Here is a 25,512-nt window from a genome sequence, read left to right as displayed (position 1 = left end):
ATATGGTAATTATTTCAAACTCCACCAACAATTAGATGAATTTATATAAACAGCAGAACCACATGAATCAATAAAAAGAAAGATTGTAAACTTGCATTTACTAGTATCGGGTTGTGTCAAATTTTAAATTTTTGGCGTCGGCAACAAAATGAAAAATTTAATTTTTTTCGTAGCGTTTATTTGTCAATTGGTGTGCGGAGCGAAATATCAATATCGTAAGTGTATTTTGCTAATATTTCCATCCTTGTATATTTTGGAAAATTATAAAGTTACTAAAACACATTACAAAAATAACGTAATAAGGAATATTTTATATAATCAGATTTATTTTGATTGAAATCTAGTTGAAAATAATGGAGACGATTTGTAACATATATTGAAACAAATTAAAACAATTAATGAGTTGGAATTGTCTTTAGTTTTGGCCCAAAAAAGTTATTTATTCAAATCAATTTGAATGTTACTTGAATCGATTAATCGCCAGATAAATCGATAAATCTCTTTAAAAGACAAATGTATAAATTTAATCGTGCAGGACTTCTTTTCCAGATAAATTGAAAACCTGTAAAAAGTATTAAAATTGGAGTTATTGGCATTTTCAAGGTTTCGGGCAGATATATTTTTTTAGCAAAACTCAACCTGGTATTGAGGGACCCAACAAAACATTTTGGAGCTTGAAAACATAGAGAATGCAACTGCTACTTTTCTGTAATTTCTGTATTTTTTATTTCTGAATCAAATTCCGACACATTTGTCTTGGTGAAAATCTCGATACACAGTCAAACCGTTAAACAAAAATTGCATGTTCTTTATAATCGTCTATATATTTTTACATAATTCATCAATTTGTTTGTTTCAATAAATTTACATTCGAAAAATAAGTAAATAATTTAAATTATCATATGTATTGCGGAAAATAATCTTCCATTTAATGGTACAAGGACATTTCCGACTCTCAGTCAATAAACCAGGCTGGTTAATAGACGATTGTGAAGATCCTTTTTGTAACACAAATTTTATAAATGGATGATTGTTATCCCTTTGTGTACTTATTCAATTTGAGGTATTTAGCCGCTTTTTTTTTAAATGTTATTATCTTTGCAGTTACGTTTAGGACCCCTGTATATACAGTGTAGATAGATTTTAGATACAGAACGATTCTATAATTTCACCGAATCATATTTGATATACAAGGTGTCTAAAAAGAGTATCGGGTATTTGTTTTCACGCCACATTCGAAACGGAGCAACGAAAGGGAGCGGGGAGGGGTTCGTGGCGTGCGCCATTTTGTGGAGTTTTAGTCACAATCTATCAAGATATATATATAGATTATAAACACTTTATTATAGATAGATTATTTTTTTATTTTATAGACACACAGAATATAACTTTCTTTTCTTACAACCAGTGTATACTTCTAAAGGTACAAATATATAAAGCTTAAAACTGTTAAAATTGGCATGAAATGAATTTTATGTGCTTCGCTGAGTCCATGACGTTCAATAACTTCTCTATAAAAATCGGCAGATTTCTTTGGCGTTCTAGTTCTATTCGGGCTTGTAAAATCTACTTTGTAAAGACCAAAGTGATGACTAGAAAAAAATATAAAATAAATCAATACATAAAAAATAAATTAGTGTTAAATATCTTACTCGTATCCACTGTTCCATTCGAAGTTGTCCAGTAGACTCCAGAATGTATAACCAGTAACTTTGACCTTATCTTTATCTATTGAATTCCAAACTGCCATTAAATAATCCTAAAATCAAAGATAAAATTACGTGTAGAGACAACTGCTTCTTCGGAATACATATTAATTTTTCTATCGACTTCTTTTATTATAACTTTATTCATATTTTTTACCTTTATAAATGTGACTCTGTCAGTGTCTTCTACAGTTCCATCATCAGCAAACCCATTTTCAGTTATAATTATTTCAGGGTTATTATAAGTATCCTTGACCCATTTTAAATAATTTCTAAAACCTTCGGGAACGTACTAAAAATAAACGACAAGGTTTTTTATACTTATATTAGTTTTTTTTTTATATTATAAATACTACTAATACTGCTTTCAAATTGTTGAGGTGTTCTGGTGTTCTGTAAAATCGCCAGAACTGTCTTCCCTAGACTTTTTCCTATTATACAAGGTGTCCAAGGAGTATCCGGTATTTGTTTTCGTGGAGCTTTAGTCACGATGGAACAGTACTCGGGGACGCTTTGCGCATTTTGCGTACGAGCGTATTATCGTAACGGTGATTCAATAGTGACTGTTCATCGTCTGTATCGTGCGGAATATCGTACACGTCACGCGCCAAGTGACGATAGCATTAGGAAATGGATCAGGATGTTGGAGAATACAGGTGCGACAGTTAAAATTCAATACATGGTCGCCATCGTTCATTTCGCGATGAAGAAACAATTGAAGAAGTTGAGGCGTCGGTTCGTCGAAATCCATCTTTATCCATCCGAAAGCGAAGCCAAGCGTTAAACATCAAAAAATCGTTCTTACATTTGATTTTAAAGGATGATTTGCATTAAAAAGCCTATAAAATTCAATTGGTTCAAGATTTGAAGAATACGGACTATGCTGATCGACTGAATTTTGCGAACGAAATGATGCAGCGATTTAACAACTTTGAAAACATACTGTTCAGCGACGAAGCAAATTTTCACCTGAATGGTCATGTTAATAAGCAGAATTGTCGGTACTGGGCAGTCGAGAATTCGTGACGAAAGCATGAACGACCCCTGCACATCCCAAAGGTCGTTGTTTGGGTGGCTATGTCTACTAAAGGAATTATTGGTCCTTATTTTCATGAAGATCAACGAGACCGAGCAATCAATGTGAATAGTGACAGTTACTGCGATATGTTACGAAATTTTTTGGTCCCAGAGTTGCGGGAGTTTGCAGATTTCAACTCAAGAACGTGGTTCCAGCAAGATGGGGCCACTTGCCATATCTCGAATGACTCGATGGAAGTTGTGAATGAATTATTCCCTGATAAAGTCATTTCGCGAAGGTTTAACATCAACTGACCTCCCAGAAGCTCCGACCTTAGCCCGCTTGACTATTTTGTATGGGGATACCTTAAAAGTAAGTTTTTTCAAAATAATCCAACGAACCTAATCCAATTGAAGGAAAACATCAGGTCAGAAATGGCAGCAATATCAAGAGCTTTGTATCGACGTGTTATCGCTAATCTTCGTTCCCGTTTTGAAGAGTGCCAGCAACGTAACGGTCATCATTTGGATACCATCATCTTTTCCAAATAATTTTCCAATTCATATGATATCAAAAAACAATAAAAGTTTTTATTGCTTATAAATATTTTTTGTTTACATGAACTTACAAATTCCCGATACCCTTTCTGGACACCTTGTAGAAGGGTGGTGAAAACTTTAATTATCTGAAGGACAATTAAAAGTTTTTCTAGGAATATGAGGAATGGGGACATTCCAGAAAGAAAATGTACGAAATATTCTACTAAAAAACATTAAAATTTATGTAAAAAAAACTTAATTTAACACCGCTTTTCTGATTCAAGTATTTACAATGTCCATTGTAAATTCAGTGAGGCAAAGTTTTAAGAGCTATTCCAAGGGAGCCCTCTCAATCCGATTTTTAGTGTTTTTAGCTAGAGATTTAACTTGTTAAAAAGTAGAAAAATTTATAGCCAAAACGCGATAACGATAAATTCATTTTAATATTTCTAAAAATCATTTCTAGAAATTTTTAACAACAACAGACTTTTCACACTGGTAGTATCCGTCTTTTTTTGGTAATCACAATAATATCAATGGGGTTTTGATGCAAGTTTTTATTTTAGGGAGTCGTGAAATCCGTTCTGAAGCTGTTTGATATCTATTTTTATTTTATAATTACTAAAATTAAAGTCATTTTTTCTTCGTTCATTTGTTGACATGTTGGGAAGTTTGTCGTATTATTAGTGTTGAATGCAATTTGTATTACATCAAGTATAATTGCGGAAGTGGAACTTTCCTTTATCACTTGACTTCCTCGTAAAATTACCGAATGAAAGTGACAATCAAAGTAGTCACGTCACGGATTGTAATTGCCGAAAAGTGAAGGGATGTTATATAGTTCTAAATTAAAAATTTAAGTCGGTAATTTAAGTCTTAGCATTAAAATATTTTTCCATTAAAAAAAGCAACGAACAACAGAAATTAAAACACATAAACAACCGCAAATAAAAATCCACTTTATTCACCGATTTTGTTTAGTTATTGACTATTATTTTCTAAAATAACGTGTCAAATATTATTTCGTAACTGGTTTCCCCACTGTGTATTCATTTGTAATGATTTTTCCTAGAACAGTATATGATACAATTAGCAATTATTTATATAAAAACTCGGCCAATTTAATGTTTAAAATCAATAAATCATAACGAAGTTCGTCGTAATAACCTGTTTTGTGAAGGACACTTGTTGAATATTAATAATATTAACTTCCTCATTTGTCTATTATTTATCAAAACATACCTAGAATAACAATAGAATCCATTAAAATCTCGACGTTAATTTACATACGGTGAATACTATTTTAAACTGAGGTACTCCTAATATTTTAACGAAAATGCAGGCAATTAACTTTTCATTAGTCGCGCGTGTATCTACGAGATACATGGCTAACTTTTTGCTAAATATTTATTTATGTAATAGCTCTAGAAAATTGAGATTTGCAGTAGTTCTCGGCAGATGTATCTCGAAGCCTTTCCTAGAAATACAATCGGCTGATTTCACTTTTACAGCCCCTGGCCACCCTAAACCCGTTCGACCGCCGGATTTGTATCTGCTAGATACAGCGCGATCAAAAGCGGCAATTTATATTCAGATTTAGTTGGGACAAGTTCTCGTTCATTTTGACGTTTTGTAATTATTCAATCGTAAATTTTATTATTTTTAAGTGTTTATTTGTTTATTTTGATATACAAAAAATGAAACGTCAGTTTCATATGTCCCGAAAAAAGGAAAAATCATAGTCCTTATTTCCAGTTTGCATGTGGCGTCGAACGAAGTGGAAGAAGATTCTTCAAAAAAGCCAGAAATAATATCATTTTATAACAACACAAAATCCGGCTTTGATGAGGTCGACAAGCTTTGCGCTACTTATAATGTTGCTAGATCAACTAAGAGGTGGCCTATGGTAATTTTTTACCATTTACTGAACGTAGCTGGAATCAACTCGCGGGTGATATTTCTTGAAAACAAAAATACGTTTGTCACAAGAAGAGAATATTTGAAAAAATTAGGACTAGCCTTGCTAGACGAACAACTAAAAGTGAGGGCCCAAATAAAAAGTCTTCCACGACAAACCAAAGATTTGCTCAAAAATTGAAAAACCTTGGAAGCACAACAAGAAGTTCAAGAGGCAACACCTGTACCAAGTAAAAGAAAGCGATGCGAACCATGCTATGTAGAAAAAAATGGTGTGTGTCAGCTCCGACGCACGACTGGAGTTTACTCTTTAAGTTCGATAGTCTAACCAGACGCAAAAAGAGTTTATTTAACTTAAAAAAGATTGATACTGTATCAAAAGGGTAAATTTGTTAATTAATAAAAATAATATACTTTTACTCGAAACGTTGACTCTTTTTTGAGGTTTTCGTTTTATTGATGGCCTCGATGGTACAGTTTCGATGACTGCTTCGTGCTCTATGATTCTGGGTCCTATATCAGGACCTGATGGTGGCAACTGTGCAGCAATCACGGGTGCGACGGACCCTGAGGGTTGATTGATTGCCAGAATATTTTGGGCTTCCTTCATTAATTTTTTTTTTAATCTGTAAGCTCGCTGTCTCTCGGCTGGAGTTTTTGGAGGTTTAGATTTTTTCCTAGACAAAAAATATAAAAAAAATTGCATAATGCATAATTATAAAAATTTTAACCGACTTTAAGAAAATTGATAAAAAAAGGTTTTTATAAACATTTTTTTTTTAATTATTATAATTAATTTTTTATTTAAAATATAATATTATCTTAATAATTAACAAAAATGGTTATAAAAAGATAATTATGTCACTAAATCTTTTACATACAATAATAAATAGTACATGAAAATTATTTAAATAAGCTAAAAAATAACTTTTCGGAAGAAAATTATATAAAAACATTATTATAATGAAAAAATATTGTCGCTTTTTCTGATAATATTATCGAATTATTGACTACAGTTGTGAATATTTGAAAATTATTTATAAAATAAATCATAATAACGTTGAAGAATTTGTAGACATCGACAAAAAAATTAATTTTTGGTTAGGTTAGAAATTTTCTATTTTATGTGGATGCGCTCGATAATTCATATTGGGTTGATTATCTAATTTTATGTGTTATTTTCAAATATATATTTATATGAACTACATCTATAATTATTAAAATATTTAATAAATACAAATTGCACACGCTCATACATATAATACATGAATTATAACGTACCTTGCAACCACGTGTTTGTTAGATGTTCCGGCAATATCATCTACACCTCTTTCTGCCATAGTTATTCGAAAATACTTTCAGTTCACTTTAGCGGAACACAATGATAAAAATTAAAACTTCACAATAACAATATTAATTATTGATATTTATAATAAAAACAGCAATATAAGTATGTTGACACTGACAAATTAGAAAGTTGCTCATCATAGGATGCGCACCAAAAACGTAACGAGGTCATTCATCGATAGATTTTACTCCTCACATTTTTCTCATACCGGGCCCCTTATATATGCAAATCGATTCTTAAGGAGTAAACTCCAATAAGAAAACGTCAGTGTCTGCATATTATTGTAAAAAATGTGGAATTCATTTGTGTATAAAACTCCATACAAATATGATTTGTAATAAATGTTATAATAAAGAAATTGAAGAGGGTGATTACTCCGATTAATTTTATAAATTTGTAAAATATTTTGAATAAATAATGTAACTTTAAACCTAGTTCTTGCGATAACCTAATTAAAATTTCACACATTTTATATACACACTTGCAAAAATGTTAAATTAAAAGTGGAGAAAAGAAGTATCCAAATAAAATTTGCTGTATTAATATATTAAAAATAATAATAACAAAAAAAATTTATTTGATATATGTATCTGCTAGATACAACGCGACCAAATACGTTAGAAATACCCGCGCGCCTAATGAAAGGTTAAACTAAGTGAAAAATAACAAATATGTCTTAGATGTTAATTAGATTATTTTTTTGTATTCACCCCAGTTATTTACATCCACACTTGCAAACACGCGATGCTCCGGATTCTCTCAAGTTGTACTCTAATTTTTAGTTACTCCATACTTGAGAAGAGGTTAATTATCGAAGTCTATATCCATTGGAGGATCTTCGGTGAAGATCCCATGTATAAACAAAGCTCCTTCTGAATGACTAAAATGCGGGTAGCTTTTTTATTTTGTTTCCTTCAGAGCAGTTTGGTATTCGAAGTAGTCCCTAGACATTTCACCGCTCAAGAGTATCTAAAAACTGTGTAATAAAAAGAAAAAGTTGAGAGAATGGGCAGCCAATCAGACTGGTACTATCAGTCCGCGTGACGCAGGTCACAACATGTCGTTAGTACAAGCCTGCCTTGTTTAGGTTTACGATTAGGTCACCAACGACCAGAGACCAAGAGATTGGAGACAAAACTCCGATCTGTGGCCTCGCTCAACGCAATACTATCAAAATAATATTAAACTAATATTCCAGATTTTTTTTATGACTTTAGTTGTCGATATTTTTGTAGTAATTTTTCGTTTAAATTTTTTGGAGCAATCAACTAATGATGATATTCATTTATCATAATAATTGTTGGTTTTTCATAAAAGTATCCCATGAAAAAAGTGTTTTTTTCTACGTCACTTACAGAAAGTCAATTGAACAATCGTTTTCACTTCTTCTAATGTTAATTTTCAAACTCACGTCCTCAACTTTTGACGATGAAGCACCGCCTATTCAGTTCTCATTATATTTTCTTATTGATTTATCTTTTTGACATTTTAGCGAATTATCTAAAAGCCTTTATATGTAAGAAATCAGATCCGGATTACAACAGATGTTTATTGGAAGAATTCAAAAAAATTACTCCCTATTACGTAAAGGGTGTGCCAGAATTAGGGGTGGAATCGATTGATCCGTACGTCGTACCTTTTTATTCGATAAACGCAACTGTCATGGGATTGGGACAGTTCAAAGTTGATTTTAAAGATGGGGTAGTCAAAGGATTGGGAGATATAATTTTCCATAGTGTAAAGTAAGTCAAATTTACGATTTTTATAATGTATATAATTAAAAAAAATATGTATTTTGACCACTTACTACCTATGTTAAGAATATCTTCTATACGTCGCAAATTTAATTATTTTAGAAATATGCCTCTATATTTTAATGTACCAGGTGTCTTCTAAATGAAGAAATACTTCGTGCAATTTTACTTGAACGACTATAGAAAGTATGATCCATTCCCGAGACAAAAATATTGCATTTAACTAGTTCGTATTAGTAAGAAATGATTATTTGCATAAAATAAAATATTACTTTAAAACGAAAGTCATTAGAAAGTTTCTACATAAATAAATACATGTTAAAGTTAATCAAAAACTGGTAGATTAATAAATTTTATAAAAGCCAATGATTTAAAGAAAACTACGTACGTGATAATGATAATAAATGCTTGGGGAAACTTCGTGGTGTTTTAATGGAGTGTGGTTTCAACTATAAAAAACTTGACCAATTTTCAATTGTTGAAAATGATGGATACAAATCACCGTAAACAGCTTCCATTCTGTTTTTGTTGGTGTTAATCCTTTTTTAGTCAAAAATTTTATAACAGCGCGAAACTCAATTTGAGATATATTTCACTGGACTGGGTAGTCTTCCAGCTCTAAATGGATCGAAGCAGTAAGTCAAAACTTTTTGTAAAGCTTGTTAAAGTTACTACTACAATAATCTATTCTCAAATAATTCTAATACAGGTAAAATCAGTTATTTTAACAATAGTTTACCGTTGAAAGCGGCAGAATCGTTTGTTATTTTTTACTTCGATCTCTTTGAAGCAGGATAAAACTACTATACAACATTACTGACTTAATTTATGTGACTAACCGTATGGTATATTTTTTAATAATTTGAAACGTATGTTTTAGAGCGGATCTTGAAGCTAATTCAATAGAAATTAGTGCCACTCTTCCTCGATTAGATATCGACACGAAGCTCAATGTAGCTGGGAAGTTATTCAGTAATCCTATCAACGTTCCGTTACATTTCAACGGAAATATAAGTATGCGCTCTTTTACAAGTTATTTCACTTTCCGTACATATCAAATTATTTATTGTAGCCGATGTGCAGGTGCTATTCAGAAGCAATGCAGAAAAAGTGAAAAAAAATGGCAAAGAGTTTTTCCAAATTTCTAAAATTGCTACGAAAGTGTCCATAGGTGACGGTAACATCAGATTGGATACACCGAATAAGAATGCCGAAGAAATGGGTAGATATAATGAATTTTTGGTCAATAATTATGATGATATACAAAGTATGCTTATTAAATAACAAACTCCAGCAATTTATAATGATAGGAATGTAATGTTTTACGACATTGTACACATATGAGTATAGCAATTATTTTGTTTGACGAAAAAATTATAATTGTTGTAGTAGACGAAGGAAATTCCACGTAAAAAGTGAAACAATCGCATCTGTACATTGAAATTTATGTACTGTACGGTAGTTGATGTTTATCGCGTACACGAGTTTTTGAGAAGCTTGAATAATTTTAAAACGATGATTCCTGTCTAGGTCGCCCTTCCACGTGAAATACCCACCTAGACATTATTGGAAGCATCTAAACAAGGAAGCAGCATCATCATCATCATCGTAAGTTTTTTTGTTGGTTGTTGAGATTAGGAGCAATGGGTCAACAAAAACTTGGAACCCTCATTAAGACCAAAAACCTATATACTCTACAACAGCTTTTAATCCATCTTTGGAGTATTGCTAGCAGATTCGGATGTCGACTCCCAAGTATACCTTGACGATACTCGACTCGTTACAGAAGATAACAATTCGACTTATAGGATAATCCGGAGTTAACCCGAAACTTGAGACAGCTTAGAGCACAGAAGAAAGTTCGCTAACCTAATTGTGTTTTACCTCGGCAAACGCTGTCCAATATTATCCCACCTAGAGCAGTTTTTGCAGGACCTACTCGAAAGGTAGACGTGAGCTATGAACACCGGGACTTCTTCCTTTGGAGAAATGCAAGGAATCAGCTATCAAAACACGTCTTTACGAACACTACAACCTACAGACAAATATTCCAAGTATCTCCACACGGTAGACATCACTCGAGTTTAATAGGGTGTACGATTGTTTACACTGCAGAAATTCTCATGTAAGAACCAGTCATGGATTCTTCTCCAAAATTGTCTGCCGCGTGGTTTTTAACAAAATTCAGTAATTCGATATTCGATTAAAAGTCTTTTTGTACGATAATATTTGTTTATTTACGTGAAATCTATATCAAAAGGAACAAGATTTAACTTATGGAGGGTATGAATGATATATATTTTAGTTGCTAGTGAGTAAAAATATTTTATAGCTTCGATTTTGTTATTTAATATCCACACCTTGTATGGTGAGTTGTAATTTTCGCTAGATACAAGTTGAAATTAATATTCTAATCTACTTATAACACCTCTACCCCAATACTCATAATTCCTTCGTCCAACGAACTTTTCGATTAACAAATTACCGTCTTCAGAGGCTTATTTTCACAATCTCGAAACATGCCTCAGGATAAGACACCAACTATTTAATCTTATAGGTTTTGTTTACTAAATTTTAGATAATTTCTTGGAAAATATTTTTTTACTGTTTTTTTTTTTAGTGAAATCTATTGAAAGTGTTTTTAACGAAAATCCTAGAGATGCCTTTAACATGATGTCCCCAGTTGTATTGGAATACGCACAAGATTTTATGAAAAAAATTTTCAACCAATGGATAAGTACACTTTCCGTTTCCGAATGGCTTCCTGAATCAAAATAGAACCACAAAATCCATAATGACAACATTGTTTGTGTGATTTAAAAATGTTATATGTTATTAATTACAAGTAAATAAATAAAAATGATATGATAATGATTAAATAATTTTAATCCTACGAAAAAATTCAAAACTAACTAATAGCAGTTCTACTTTATATCATATTGTGAATAATTGTGTGTTTAATGTGTGGTACAAAACAAATTCTGATCCTATGTGAAAATTTAAGACAAAACTAATAAAATACCACTCAGTTCTGAAATTTCAAGTTAAAAATTAGTCTGATAAGGGTCATTTCCTTTCTACGTTCTACGCCACTGGTAAAATTGTCGTTGTACATTGCGATGTTTTAATATTTGTGACAATTTAGGCGCAAGACTTCTTCTTAGAATGAAGCATAAGTCACCACAATAAATGAATTTCCATCGGTTTGATACTGTACCTTTGCGTTCTTATTTTGATACTACTCGATTTCGATTCTAATAAAAAAGGTAAGTACTCAAAAATTCATTGAAACGAATCTATAATAATTTATCCTCTGTATACGATATCTCACATCGACGTGAGCTATTTTTAATAGCTTGGATAATATATAGACTTTATACTTGATTATTTTCTAAAAATGCATATAATTCGGCTAGAAAAACTTACAAAAACAAAGTGTCAAGGATTTCAGGTTTTACTTTTATTTGTTATTATTTATATACAGAGTGTTGTCATCGGATTTATTTCTCGATGCATACCAATTCAACTGGAATTTAATAAACATGAGGAGAATTGATTCAAACGATTTATCGAATTGTACACTTCGTGTCTATAATCTGAAAGTCTTTTCAGGAATATTTGTATTTAGCTGGAATTTCTGGAATCGTTGGTGATATTCATATTGAACACACTATTTATTTCTAGCACTACACCAACACTCACGATTACACTGTCTGATATGAACGTTTCGATAACCAAGACATCGTCTTCAGAGACCGAAGGGAAACGTTTTAGAGTGTAATTATGAAAGTTGGTGCATTGGTACGTTCTTAATATTGATATTTCATCTTTTAAAAACTGGTATTACGATTGATTTGATGCGTTTTACGTAACAGTAGAAGAATTTGGTGGAATGTGGTAGGAGCTGATCGGTGAACCATTTTTCAAATAATACCGCGCTCATGTCTTCATGGTAATCATCACAAGATTGGGAAAAGTTTCTAGCTAAGGCAACGCATTCGATACAAAACCGTTTTATCCTTGGACAAAGAACAAAATTTCCTTTCAATATACTATATTTCTGTTGAGTCTTCGTTTATATTCTTGTCGAAGTTCGACTATACGACATGATTCCATCATCATCCACTTTCTAGTCATTTTTTTATGTTTAAAACCACTTTCTATTAAAACAAAGTGGAATTTCTCTAAGCATTTATGATCATAATAAGGATATTCATGTAGTTTGCTTTGATTCACGACCAGTTTTAGCCCTAAATTTTCAGTTTTCGGCCATTTTTTTTTTTCGTTTTAGTACATGATCTATAACATCTCCCATTTGTACAATGCGCTAAATACGAGGCATCTTCTATATTAAAAAAATTGATGATTTCCATTCCGAGTCCGTTCAGGCGTTCTACCCAACCGATTTGCTTCATTTTTTTTTTCAATGAAAGATATTGATGCACAGATCAACCATCGGATTTCATATAATTTTCACTATTCTCAAGTTATACTCAAATGCGATTTCCCCCTGTACATTACTTATGAGAGTTTTTCACATACACACGTTCTATCCCCAATATCTCAGGTTCTATTCAAGATAGAGACTTCGTTTTGGTTTAATAACAATAGCTGAAACACCTTCTTTCTTTTGAGTTTTTGAACACTCAAATCGGTTGAGTTGGAGAGGAGCTAGGCGCGGACATTCAATGTGGAGTTATGGATTTTTGTAGGTTTTTGGCAATTTTTCTACATTCAAAGATCTATATTTCAGGTTCTAATATAGCTACAGAGTTCGTTCTTTTCTATTATAATGATTTCTGATACTTATTTAATGGATTCGATGCGAGCGAAGCCGCGGTTAAAAGCTAGTAATGTTTTAAGTAAGTACCGTTTTGCGATTCCGCTGCCGCAACCCCAAGGTCGCGTTCCGCACATGCGCGCTGGTTACCTACAACTCTTGTCTACGCACTGACGCCATTACGGTTTGATTCTTCATTGTGTACTCTGTTTAAGATGCCTGCGACAATCGTGAGTTCCGCCGATTTTGAAGTACGGTCTGTTATACGATTTCTTAGTGCTAAAGGCGTAAAACCGATCGAAATTCATCGTGACATCAGTGAAGTTTGCGGACAAAACATTATGAGTGATGGAATGGTAAGGAAACAGACGCTTTACAATTTCATCATTGTGCGACTACTTTCCTAAATGTGTGTTTTGAATCTCATTGTGACCGAGAACTTGAAATACCGGAAATTGTGTTCACGTCAGGTTCAAAAAATGTTGACGGATTTGCACAAAACCCCAGGTTTAGTCAGTGCATTGACTTTCCTTGAGCGGTACCATAATAAAGGCGAAGATTTTTTAGACCAAATTGTTACTGGTGACGAAACATGGGTGGCCTACGTCACACCAGAATCGAAACAACAATCTATGGAGTAGCGACATTCATTATCACCCCAAAAAGTGAAGTTTAAGCAAACAATATCTGCCCGGAAAATAATGTGCACAGTTTTTTGGGACAGAAAAGGAGTATTGCTAGTGGAGTTTCGACCTCGTAGTGAGACAATCAATGCTGCGTCTTATTGTGAGACATTGAACAATCTGCGTCGTGTAATCCAGAACAAAAGACGTGGCAAGTTGAGTAAGGGTATTGTTTTGATGCATGACAATGCCCGTCCACATGTAGCTAATCGGACCAAAGCTTTCATCAAATCTTTTCAATGGGAAACTCTAGATCATCCTCCCTACAGCCCTGATCTGGCGCCCAGCGACTACCATTTGTTCCTGCACTTGAAGAAACACCTGAGCGGTCAGCGTCGATAACGAAGTCAAAACAGTTGTGATACGGTGGTTAACAAGTCAGGCGGCAGAATTTGTGCCTCAATATTCACTGAAATTAGGTAGAAAAGTAGATTAAGATAGATTAAGATAAATTATTGCGATATCTTTGCACTTCTTTTTTTAATTTCAAAACGGTAGTTACTTAAAAAATATGCCTCATAGTACAATATGGAAATAATTGTTCCGTCTCCAGGTTTTTGCTAGAAAATCTAGAGTAACATATAATGGAAAGCCTATGGCTCTATGAAGAATGGTCGTCGGACGGTGAAATAAAATGCCGAATTGAACAAGATCGAAGTACATTCATAAAATTTAAAAATGTATTTACATGTACCGACTTTGATCTTGATCTTAGACTGAGACTTGTGCGGTGCTACGTTTGGTCAGTGCTTCTTTACGGGATAGAGAGTTGGACCCTTAAGGTAAAAAACATCAAGAAATTAGAGGCATTCGAAATATGGGTATATCGTAGAATCCTGAAGATACCATGGACTGCCAAAGTGAGGAATGAGGACATTCTCAGACGTAACAATAAAGACCGTGAACTCTTTAACATCGTGAAGAAACGAAAGATTGCCATATAATGCGAGGCCATAAATATCAATTCCTTCAGCTGATAGTCGAGGGCAAGATTGAAGGTAAGAGAGGATTGGGACGGAAGAGGATGTCATGGTTGCGGAACGTGAGGCAGTGGACGGGTATACAAGATATTCAGACATTGATCCATACCGCTAGAGATAGAGAAGCCGTGAAAAATGTGGTCGCGAACATCCATTAATGGATAAGCATTAAAAGAAAGAGATAAATAATGAGACGGCTGAAATAATCAGTTTGTTATTTGGACACTTTCGGAAGCACGTGTTTTTCACGGATAATTGATATGTTGCCAGAACTACTAATTAGTGAAATTCTCTACTTTTTTCGCGAGAGTTGGTGTTTAAGCGCGCTTCTTAAAAATTCTCCCGAGTATATCAATTTTGGAGTCGGGATTATTCGATACTTTTCACAATCTTTCAAGTAAGAAAAGAAGCTTCGTCTTCAGCTAGAGTTTATCTTCATTCTTTAAAGACGAAATTTTTTTTGTAGGGATGAAAATTAGAAAAAAAAAATATTGTGTGATCTAGACAACATGTATTGTATTTTTCGAGATACTTACTACGTTTTCATATTTTACAATCGCTCTGTAAGTTTCATGGTCACTTAAAAATTAAAATCAAATGCATATAACGTATATAGTAATATTACGAATAATTAAAAAGTGCAGTATTTAAATATAAGCTCGTTACCTAATAAAATAAGTGGAGAGGTAGTTGAAGGAAATGTAAAAATCTAACAGACGCTATAAATATCAATAAAAACGCTATACGGTTGTTTATGAAAACGGAAAGAAGTTGAGTAGTGCATCGAAAATAATGAATACTTTGACGGTGTTATTTTCTTTAAGTTCCTTATTATTTCAGTTGACGTTTGGTAAAAGTTTACAATTACGTAAGTCCTTCATTATATTTATTTAAAATAATATCGACATTTTTAAGTGCATTTAATTAATAACGTATTTATTCAAATAAACGATTATAAACTCAACATTTAGATAGATAGTATGTCAAACTTTAATTATTTAAGATGTCATAGTCGCAATTCTTTCATTTTCTTTCTTTTACGATACTTCATGCTTTAGTTTCAGAATTTATATCGAAATTTTAATTCTGTATCTAAGCGAAAATACTACCGATGAAATCTGAAGACTATTCAGATTTAAATGAGGCAAATGTTGATTTTTATCTGCGTATACTGTAGGAAAATAAGTATGCAACTAGTTTTCACATTAAAATATTTTTACACCTTTGATTTATCGATTTCCTCTCCTTTCAGATCCGAAAACTGCCCTACGGGATCATACAATTTGTTTCGTCCTCAATGTACAAGGATTTATTGAAAAATTCTTAGCCTACTATAGAACGAAACCAAATTTTAATGTCAAAATATTTTATTACTCAACATATTCTCCTCTTAATTGGAAACATTTATTACAGAGAACCTGCAACGACCTTTAAAAAAAATGTTTCGTTTTGCTCTGTAAACCAGACCTCCACAGTTTCTATTACCTCCTCGTTGGAGTAGGAGAATTTACGACCTTTCAAACTTTTTTTCAGTTAAGGAAAGAGTTGATAGTCGGACAGAGTCAAATCTGGTGAATAAGGCGTTCTAGTAATTCAAACCTAAATTTTTTGCATGGCAACATGAGATTTGTGTGCAGGGCGTTGTTCTGCAAAAACAAAACACCTTTAGATAGCTTTAGGCGTTTTTTCTCTTTAACTTTTTCTCGTAGAGTGGTCAGTAATGTCGAATAGTAATATCCAGTTATTGTTTTACCCTTATCCAAAAAATCAATCATGATTATTCCATGGCAATCCCAAAAAACTGAAGCAAGAGCTTTTTCAGCAGATTTTTGGACACGAAACTTCTTCGAGGTTTTGGAGAACCAGAGTGTCGCCATTCCATCGATTGTTGCTTTGTTCCTGGATCGTAGAAATGTACCCAAGTGTCATCCATAGTAACAATTCGGCTTAAGAAGTCTACATCGTTTTCAAATCGAGCACCCTTGCACGCTTATGGTCAACATTCAAACATTTGGAATATGGAATATTCAGTGCTTCAGATCAGATCCGTTTTAGCCCAATTCGATGGTCTAATAAAATCATGTCATGAACTGCATCGATATTTTCGGGAACTGACACAGAAACTGGCCTTTCCGATCGGTCATCATCAATTTTTCACGGTCGCATACGAAGGATATTGATCACCAAGGGTACTAAGCATATCTTCGTAAATCTGTTTACCTCTTAATCCTTTTAAATACAGGTGGTACACATTTTTTTTTCTTTTAATTTATTGCGTAACTCTGGTTTACTTTTTTGACGTCTAACTTTACACTGGCACTTCTAATAAGTTATTGTTCGTTGCTATGGTAACGCAATATTTTGTTTATGTATGGAACTGGTCTAGGCCAACTAGATATCAATACATCCTCGTACCTAATTGTCGAAGATCGTAATCAAAATCGAAAAGTTCTAAAGAGCACAGATTATACCTCTTACAATACAGACTACGTAGCAAACGATGCATCTAAGGGTCTACGGGCCAAAAAATTGATTCTTAATATCGAAATATGGATAAAATGTCCGCAAACTAAAACTACTTTTTTAATCAGACATTCGTGGGATACAGATCTTTCTTACTTATGAATATAGCCTCTGAGGTTAGTTTTAAATTAGTTTTAAACAAAATATGAGCTGGAATTGCGAGTTTTTATGTTTTAGACTTCTAAATTGTATCTAATTGTATCAAAATATTGATCAAGAAAAAAACGTAGTTAGGGAACTTGCGACTTAAGCTAATACATAAACGGGTGTATTGGTATACGAATTATTTGTGGAATTTGTTCATCGAGAAGAATATTATTACATCCAGCATTATCTAAAAAAATTCCTAATCAACAAGACTTTCAATTCGATATTTATCTTATACAGGCGACTGATAACATATTTTCAAGGTGTGGCGATACTAATTTATAATTATTTATCATAGTTAAATCATTTCACTGAAATTATTATTTCATTCAATTATTGTATAGGAATAGATAAATTTTCATTTTATGTGAAAACGTTTACTTAGCACTTACAAGTTTATTGTTTGTTCGAGTAATTCACGCGAATGGCAAATCTACAACCACCTTTTCCTCGAATTAAATTACTGATTAAAATATGATTGCGTATTTTTTCTTTATTTTATACTCGAAATTATCTTAACCACATTATACGTTGAACTAAATAAATGATTTGATACCGAAAAAATCATTTAAGGTAATAATAACGAATGCAGAAAGTATAACGTTGGAAAATGAACAAAAATTGGTTAATTCTTCAAGTTTGTTGAACTTTATGTCTAGTTTCTCCGTAGTTAAATATTATGTAACTAATAAATCTGACCTCCATTTATTTCTAATTACATAATAGCTCTTTACTCGGTCGAAGATGATATAACTATCTTGAAATCATCGATGTTTTTATTGACATGATTTCTTAGTTAAATTCTATTCTTTCATTAAAGGTCAGTGTTTAAAATATCATTAACGACATCTGTTTATATTTCATAGTGCCAACCTTTTATGTAAGTTGAAAATCTAAGAAAAAAAACGCGATTTTCACTCAACGCGGCTCAAAATATTTAGCAACGGTCGAAGTCTGTTAAATTCGTAACAATTGATTTAGATTTATGTCACACACGATGAAGCCTTCTCCCCTTCTTAGAAACGTAATTATGATTTAATTTAGCCAAATTATCGACGACAGGTGCAGATGTACACGCTACCCGCTCACCCAAATAAACAAAAACTCCAGCCTTACGGAGGAAATTTTTTCTTCATCAGAGCCAAACCTGAAATATCCTTTACTTTACATGAATAAGGTTCTCATTCCATTCGAAAGAGTATCAAGTTGAAGTGTTTGGTCCTTATGCACTCCGAACGCACTAATATGATTTTCAACCTAGGATATACGAGGAGGGTGCAAATAATTCTAGAATGGGGGAATTTTCTAATTTTTCAGTATCATCAAAGAAACCATTTGAAGTCTTTTCCTCAGTTAATAGTATCACATTATTGAGTATACTTGAACTCTAGCGTCACTAGTACAAATTGCGAAAAATACATGTAATCAACATCAAACAAAATGTAGGTAGATCTTTTTTTTGCGCACTGGGGTTCTTGGAATTTTGAAACAAGCATTTATACCATTTATGTATCATTTGTTATTCTATTTTTTTTGTATTCTGTTGAATAAATACATAATTCATGAGTTTTTGGTATTTATCAGGTTCTGAAATTATAGAACTTTGTTTACTTGTAACATCGGTCAACAAGTCCTCATTATAATGAACAAAACAATTCTATTGACAACTTTCCGTTTATCTCTGGAGTTTTTACGATTAAAACATAATGATACAACATGAAGTTCGAAAACAGAAACGAAAGGAATGGGAATCTGCACAGAACTTCAAGGAAAAACTTCAAAAATATGATGTGACTTCTATGCATCACACAGCGGACTTTTCATCGTCAAAATAAACCTTAAATGCAGTTGTTTAGATTTATTGTTATTTCAAGAAGCTCTTTGTAAAGAAAAAACATTCTTTAAATCAATTTTAAAGGTATTACATATCAGTATTATATCCTTTCTTATTTTTTGTTATAGCGGATTACCTCCAAAAATACAGCTGTGTAAAATCAGATCCGGATTACGAAAAATGTATTCTGGAAGGTTTTTTAGCTACCAAACCCTTCTTTTTGGAAGGTATACCTGAATTAAACGTACCCTCAATGGATCCTTACAAAGTAGATGCTTTCGCTGTGAATAGCAGTGTCGAAAATTTGATAAAAATAGATGCTGTTTGTCGTAACGCCGTGGTGACAGGCCTCAGTACAACTATTATTGATTATTTGAAGTAAGTTTATTATTTCAATAAGAAAATTTAAAACTATGATTCGAAATTTTCAAACAACGTCAAATATTTATCACTAAATATATTATTAATGATTCTAATGTGTTGTCAAAAATGATAATAAAAAATTTCTGGAACGATTTTTTTGAAACAACATCTGCTCTGTACAATTTCTGATGTCAGGGGTGGTATTAAAATGATGGTGTGGACAAAACTTTAGAGAAGCAAAAACTAGCGAATCAAAAGCAATTAGTGGCAAATTTTACAAATCACTTTCATCGCACATCTTCGTATACCAAAATGTTTAAGTACTCCAAGCAAATTTCCGATTTTACAGTTGTTGTCCTTGGAATGAAGTACTATGTCTTCACATTCGAATAAATCAATGACTTTGACTGCCAAGCTTTTGTAAAACGAAGTGAATTACTGGTTTTCAATGAACTTTTATCCCAGATCCATAGATATATACCCAAAATTCAACTCTAGTAACTATTTTGACTTTTGAATTTATAAATAGTGTGTTGAAATGTTTTGCAAGGACCCGTACGACTATGTACTCGAATAAGCAATCGCTTGTTTTAACAGGTTTATCTACTTTGTGTACGTTTTTATCTGTTTTTGAATTCAAAAGTCTAGCCAATGGTTTCTGGTAATTCACTAGATACTGGATATAAAAACTGTTTATGTTTATATCGAGTACTTTTTTGATGAAATTGGCAGAAAAACGGGAAGTGGAATATCATCTAACCCAAGTGAACGTAAGACCTTGTCTGTGATTAATTACTGAGTGATTTATAATCCGTGTCAATGATGACAGCAGCTTTTCAGACTAAAAAGATATCGATGACTACCCTTGGTTGATAGTAATTCATGTTATAAAACGTGTATCTTATTTATTAAAAAAAACACCCTACATTAAATGATATTAATATTATATTTATTAGAATTATTATATTTATAAAATTTTGATAAACGTTTTCTCTTTTTTTCTCGATTTGCAGTAGCATCTTAATTGCTGATTCTACTATATGTGTTTGGCTGGGTAATTTTATACTTTCGCGGTCCCCTCGTATTTTGGATCTAGAGAATCGAAAAATCATCCGATTTCGATGATTTTTTTTTTCAAATCTTTGTCGAATTTACGAAAAATATTATGGGAATGAAAAAATGAAAACTTATATTAGTTTCAGGGCTTTAAATGTCCATGAAAATGCACTCATTCACGTATAATTGTTGATAACTTTTTTCAAAATATTCAAATGAAGTTGTTTCATAATCTACACAAAAAAGGAATAAATTGAAAAAAAAATTATACGAAAACGTTGATTTATCATGTTTTTATAAATAAAAAGAATAAAAATTTCTCTTAAAACAAAAACATTCTTAAAATCACTTATTGTAATCAAGTGTACAATATTGAAAGTTAACTTTGAAAAATCGAAAATTTTCACTATTAGAAAAATGGTATCTTATTGTTAGAGATAAAAAATGAATAAACAAACATTTTTCAATGTTTTTTTTCCAAAATGTTCGTGTAGATTAACAAAAAAAATATATGAATTGCATTTGATGCTTTGTAAGAAAGTTATGAACGATTCTATGCGAAAAAGTACGTTTATGATTACATTTAAAGTCATAAAACTATATGAAATATCCAGGTGAGATATTTCCCATATTTTTTTTCGTAAATCTGCCGTAAACACGAAGATTTTAAAAAAAAGTTCATCGAAATCGGATGATTTTTCGATTTTATAGAGCCAAAAAACGAGGGGACCACGAAAATATAAAATTACCAAACTATGTTTGATGTTTTTGAAAAAATAATAAAAATAATTGCCAGCCCGGGCGAAAAATTAGGCATCTGACAATTTTTCATATATATACATACAATTTTTTGTTATAATTCAATCGTTAAACATTTTTTTTTACTGAATTTTGATAAGTATTGATAATATCAAATACGTAATATATATATAATCGTTTCTAAAATATTTGTAACATAATTCTTGATTAAATAGACAAGTGTTTACTTAAAAAAATTATGATAATAATAATCTTTTCTTTTATCTTAATTACAATTGTACTGATGATTTGTAAGTCGGGTACAGATCTATATAACGAAATATCCAAAAAAAAAAAGATGATTTACAATCCTGAAATCGATTGCGTCCTGCTTTTAGCTACCAAATTGTACGAGTTGTCCCTCTTCACTCAATTAAATACTAGTCGAAACGAGCAATTTTTTACTTTAACTTCATTATATGTATAAAGATAAATATTAAATATATTAAAACTAAACAAACATCATCATCAAATCACCAATATAGTTTGAAAGTAAATATTTGTAATAATTATCCAATTTTTTTTTGTTATTGATTTAAAATATTTTGTCAAGATGATAATACAAAATTTTGAGATATAAAAAAACTACAATCCGTTTCAGGAAAGTGTTTTTATTTAATTTTAAAAATAATCACAACTTGAATCCAGTCATTTTTTGTAATACTTTCAAAAAATTGATGAATTGCGTTGTCTTTCTCAACCTTTATCGTAAACCGTCCACCACGTGAATATTTGTTAAAGCTGAAGAATAACCAGAAATCACACAAGTCCAAATCGGGCGAATAGGGTGCATTATATGTATCTAAAAATTCAAGTGTTTACTGCGCATTGTGTGACGATGCATTTTCGAATATTGAGAGCCTTAAAACTTTTGCATTTTCGCCAGAAATATCATAAAATGGGCTCTACTTATTTTTCCCGTGCTATTATTACTTGCTCAGTAATTTTGAAATCGTTTAAAGTATGTGACAACGAATAACTTTGTTTACGCCTTATCTCCAAGCCACATCCTTCGTCTTTTAAATTCGTCATACCATTGAAACACAATTGCTTGTAAAGACTTATACCACCAGCTGTTCGAAACTTTATTATTTATTTACAACGACCAAATCATAATAGATTATGATTTTGAATGGCAAATAGTATGCACCTCCATTTACTTTGTGAAAGCAGCAACTCAACTGCAGTCTGAGCTCACTACTTACAGATGACGATATTTAAAATTACAGTGCTGCCAGCTCTTGTCCTTCTTATGTCGTAGCATCTTACAATTTGCAGAAAACCCGCGTATAAGTGACTCTGCATTGAGAAATAAACTGATGTACTAAAGCAGGGGTCACCAAACTACTCCATGACCGTATCAATGTAGATGTCATATTAATAATTATTCAACATAAAATTAGAATACTTCAGTAAACTAAATTCAATTCGCTATAAAAAATATGTTCTCTAAAAGGAATTTTCAAGTATGCTAGTTCTCCGCGGGCCGGACAAAATCTGTCCGCGGGCCGGATGTGGCCCTCGGGCCGTAGTTTGGATACCCCTGTTTTAAAGCATGCTTTGATAGCTCAAATTTCAAAACACACTATATATTTTATTGAGAATCGAAATCACGAACCAAGTTTTTAGTTCCATAATATTAATATACGGGTGATTCCGTTCTAACTGTGATATTCAATGTCCTGTATTGTTTTTTTGTACTAGTCATTAATTAATAATCAATTAATAAAAATTTTGTGTTAATTGAATAATTCTTAAGATATTTAAACATTATTTTTATACAATATAACTTGCCACTTAAAGAAAACTTATACTACATCACTTGAATGTCAGTACCGTGTCATGTCCATTCCTAGAATTTACCGATAAATTATTAATTTTTTTTGTCGTAACAAATGATTTAAACTAATTACCTTATAAATTCTAATGTTTATGATCAAACTGAGGAAAATTGATGCACTTGTTGTTTAATATCTTAAGTTACCATGTCAGTACCGTGGATAAATGAGTCAGTACCGTGGAACACAAAATCCGACATTTGTGTCTTGCTCGTGATACTTTGAAGTTGTAGTAAATTCCTCTTAGAGTTTTATTTTTACAGTAAAATAGATGAATAATATGCATAAAAAAGTTAGAAAAGTTAAATTTTAAAATCTTGAAATTTTGAATACAAAAAATCACAGTTAGAACGGAATCACCCATACATATTTAGATTTAAATGAAGATTTATTTATATTTGGAGTGATCAAATTTTTATTATTAATTTTAGAGCTGATCCAATAAAACACTATGGCGAAATAAAATTGACAATACCGTGGATGTACGCCGAAATGGATTACGATGTAAAAGGACAACTGCTTGTTATTCCTTTGGAAAGCAGAGGACACTTTCAAGGAAATTTCAGTAAGTCATTCTGGAATGAATTATTCGTAAACTTGTTAACAACATTGCGTATTAATATTTCAGCTGATACTAAAGCACAAATCAAAGGTAGTTTGAAGATGTACACTAAAGACGGAGTTGATTATTTCAAGGTCAACAAGTTGGCGTTGAAAGTGAGAATTGGTGATGGATACGTTAAACTTACGTCCAAAGACAAAGAGCTTCAATACGCAGGTAAATTATAATACCTTAACTAGCGAAAATGCTTAATTTTTCAAACATTGTTTCAATTTGTTGGTCTCATCAGCACATAACATGTTTTTTTGTCAAAATAAAAGTTCAGTGAAGGATACAGAAAAATTAATATTTTCTCTCGCTTCGTTTTTGATAATTTTGTGAAATTTAGTTGATGTATTTTAAAAGAATTTAACAGTAAGCTAGAAAACAATAATTAATATGTTTAGTAATGTGATTTGTAATAAATAATCTGTGTATTTATGTCGATTTTCTAAATATTAAATGTGAGGTTATTTAATGGTATGGTGTTTATAATTACTACGAAAAATGACATATAATTGCTTAATCGACCTTCTGATAGACAAACTTAATGCAATATTCTAATTATAAAAATGTCATACTATCTAAATGTGTTATTATAATTTAGTGTAAATATACAATAATTACAAAAAATAATCGATATGTTGTGATATCGTTGTAACGAACGTGTTTGTATATCATCACGTTCTTTTACGATGGACTTTAATTTAGATAAAAATACGCAAAATTTGCAATACGATTTTATAGTATATTTTTCACTTTGGTGTGACACCTAATTTTTTTCAAAACGATTTCGCAAGATAGAGAGGATGGACAACATGTTAGTGACAAATTCATATAGCTATTTGAATATTTGTGCATTAAATTTCATTTTTTACAGCCGATCTTATATCGAATTTCTTCAACGAAAATCCTCGACAAGTTTTGGACGCTATCAATCCTTTGTTCATCCAATACGCAGAGGTGTACGCCAGGAAAGAAATGGATCGTATTTTGGCGACGGTACCCGCATCAGCTTGGTTGCCAGAATAAACTATATCGTATACTTATTTGGTGGGGCGTTACTAGTCTTTTCTAATTTTTTTAATGTTGTAAAATGATATTTCTTTTTAATAAATTTGTAATAGAATAATATTATATGTTTTTTTTTATACATACAACACCACAATCAATACCGATCTCGGAAACATACCCGAATGGGGTGGAAGCAATTTGAATGTAACCAAGACCTAAGCTGCTGTTTTTACAAAAAAGTCTGGTACTGCGGCTCGTTATATGGTGTTGTCTGGACATAAAATATTGTTGGGTGTTGATGTTGGGAACAATGGATTCTGGTATAGTAACGTGGTTCATTGCTCCAACATTTGGAACATGCTCGACTCAATTCAGTAGAGAACAATTTGACTTGATCAGAAACTTTGACAGCTTAGGTCAGGGATGGGGAAACTTTTTTCCTCGCGTGCCAATTTTTGCTAACGAAATATATGGCGGGCCAAGTTGAGGCATTAAATTATTTACTAAAATAAAAATATTATTATAATTTTTCTGAAATACTAATTGTGGGTCTGGTCTTTGTGGGAACATGTGACATGTGGAACTGTTTTCGTTTCTACATGACTTCATCATA

At 32.0% G+C, this 25,512-nt stretch overlaps 1 protein-coding gene and 1 long non-coding RNA gene across 2 annotated transcripts; one reads left to right on the top strand and one right to left on the bottom strand.

Moving 5' to 3' along the window:
• The first annotated feature begins 16 nt into the window (after window positions 1-16).
• On the top strand, window positions 17-25,017 carry LOC130902286 (uncharacterized). The gene is made up of 10 exons (XM_057814275.1): window positions 17-215; window positions 8,021-8,270; window positions 9,163-9,296; window positions 9,355-9,504; window positions 10,903-11,058; window positions 15,465-15,593; window positions 19,358-19,607; window positions 23,716-23,849; window positions 23,913-24,062; window positions 24,766-25,017. The coding sequence occupies exons 1-10, from the start codon at window positions 149-151 to the stop codon at window positions 24,915-24,917; spliced, it is 1,572 nt and encodes a 523-aa protein (XP_057670258.1). The 5' UTR covers window positions 17-148; the 3' UTR covers window positions 24,918-25,017.
• On the bottom strand, window positions 1,340-2,017 carry LOC130901124 (uncharacterized). Its single transcript, XR_009060249.1, has 3 exons — window positions 1,864-2,017; window positions 1,653-1,759; window positions 1,340-1,592 (listed from the first exon to the last, which is right to left on the bottom strand). It is a non-coding gene; the product is annotated as an uncharacterized LOC130901124 (long non-coding RNA).
• Window positions 25,018-25,512: the final 495 nt, after the last annotated feature.

Source organism: Diorhabda carinulata, chromosome X (assembly GCF_026250575.1).
Source record: "Diorhabda carinulata isolate Delta chromosome X, icDioCari1.1, whole genome shotgun sequence".
Classification (NCBI taxonomy): Eukaryota; Metazoa; Arthropoda; class Insecta; order Coleoptera; family Chrysomelidae; genus Diorhabda; species Diorhabda carinulata.
Note: the sequence above shows the minus strand (reverse complement) of the source record. Positions and strands in the feature narration are given on the sequence as shown.

Coding starts and splice junctions, on each gene's coding strand:
- LOC130902286 (XM_057814275.1), top strand. CDS start 149: ATGAAAAATTTAATTTTTTTCGTAGCGTTTATTTGTCAATTGGTGTGC. Junction 19,608..23,715: donor ACTATTATTGATTATTTGAA/GTAAGTTTATTA, acceptor TATTAATTTTAG/AGCTGATCCAATAAAACACT. Junction 24,063..24,765: donor CAAAGAGCTTCAATACGCAG/GTAAATTATAAT, acceptor CATTTTTTACAG/CCGATCTTATATCGAATTTC.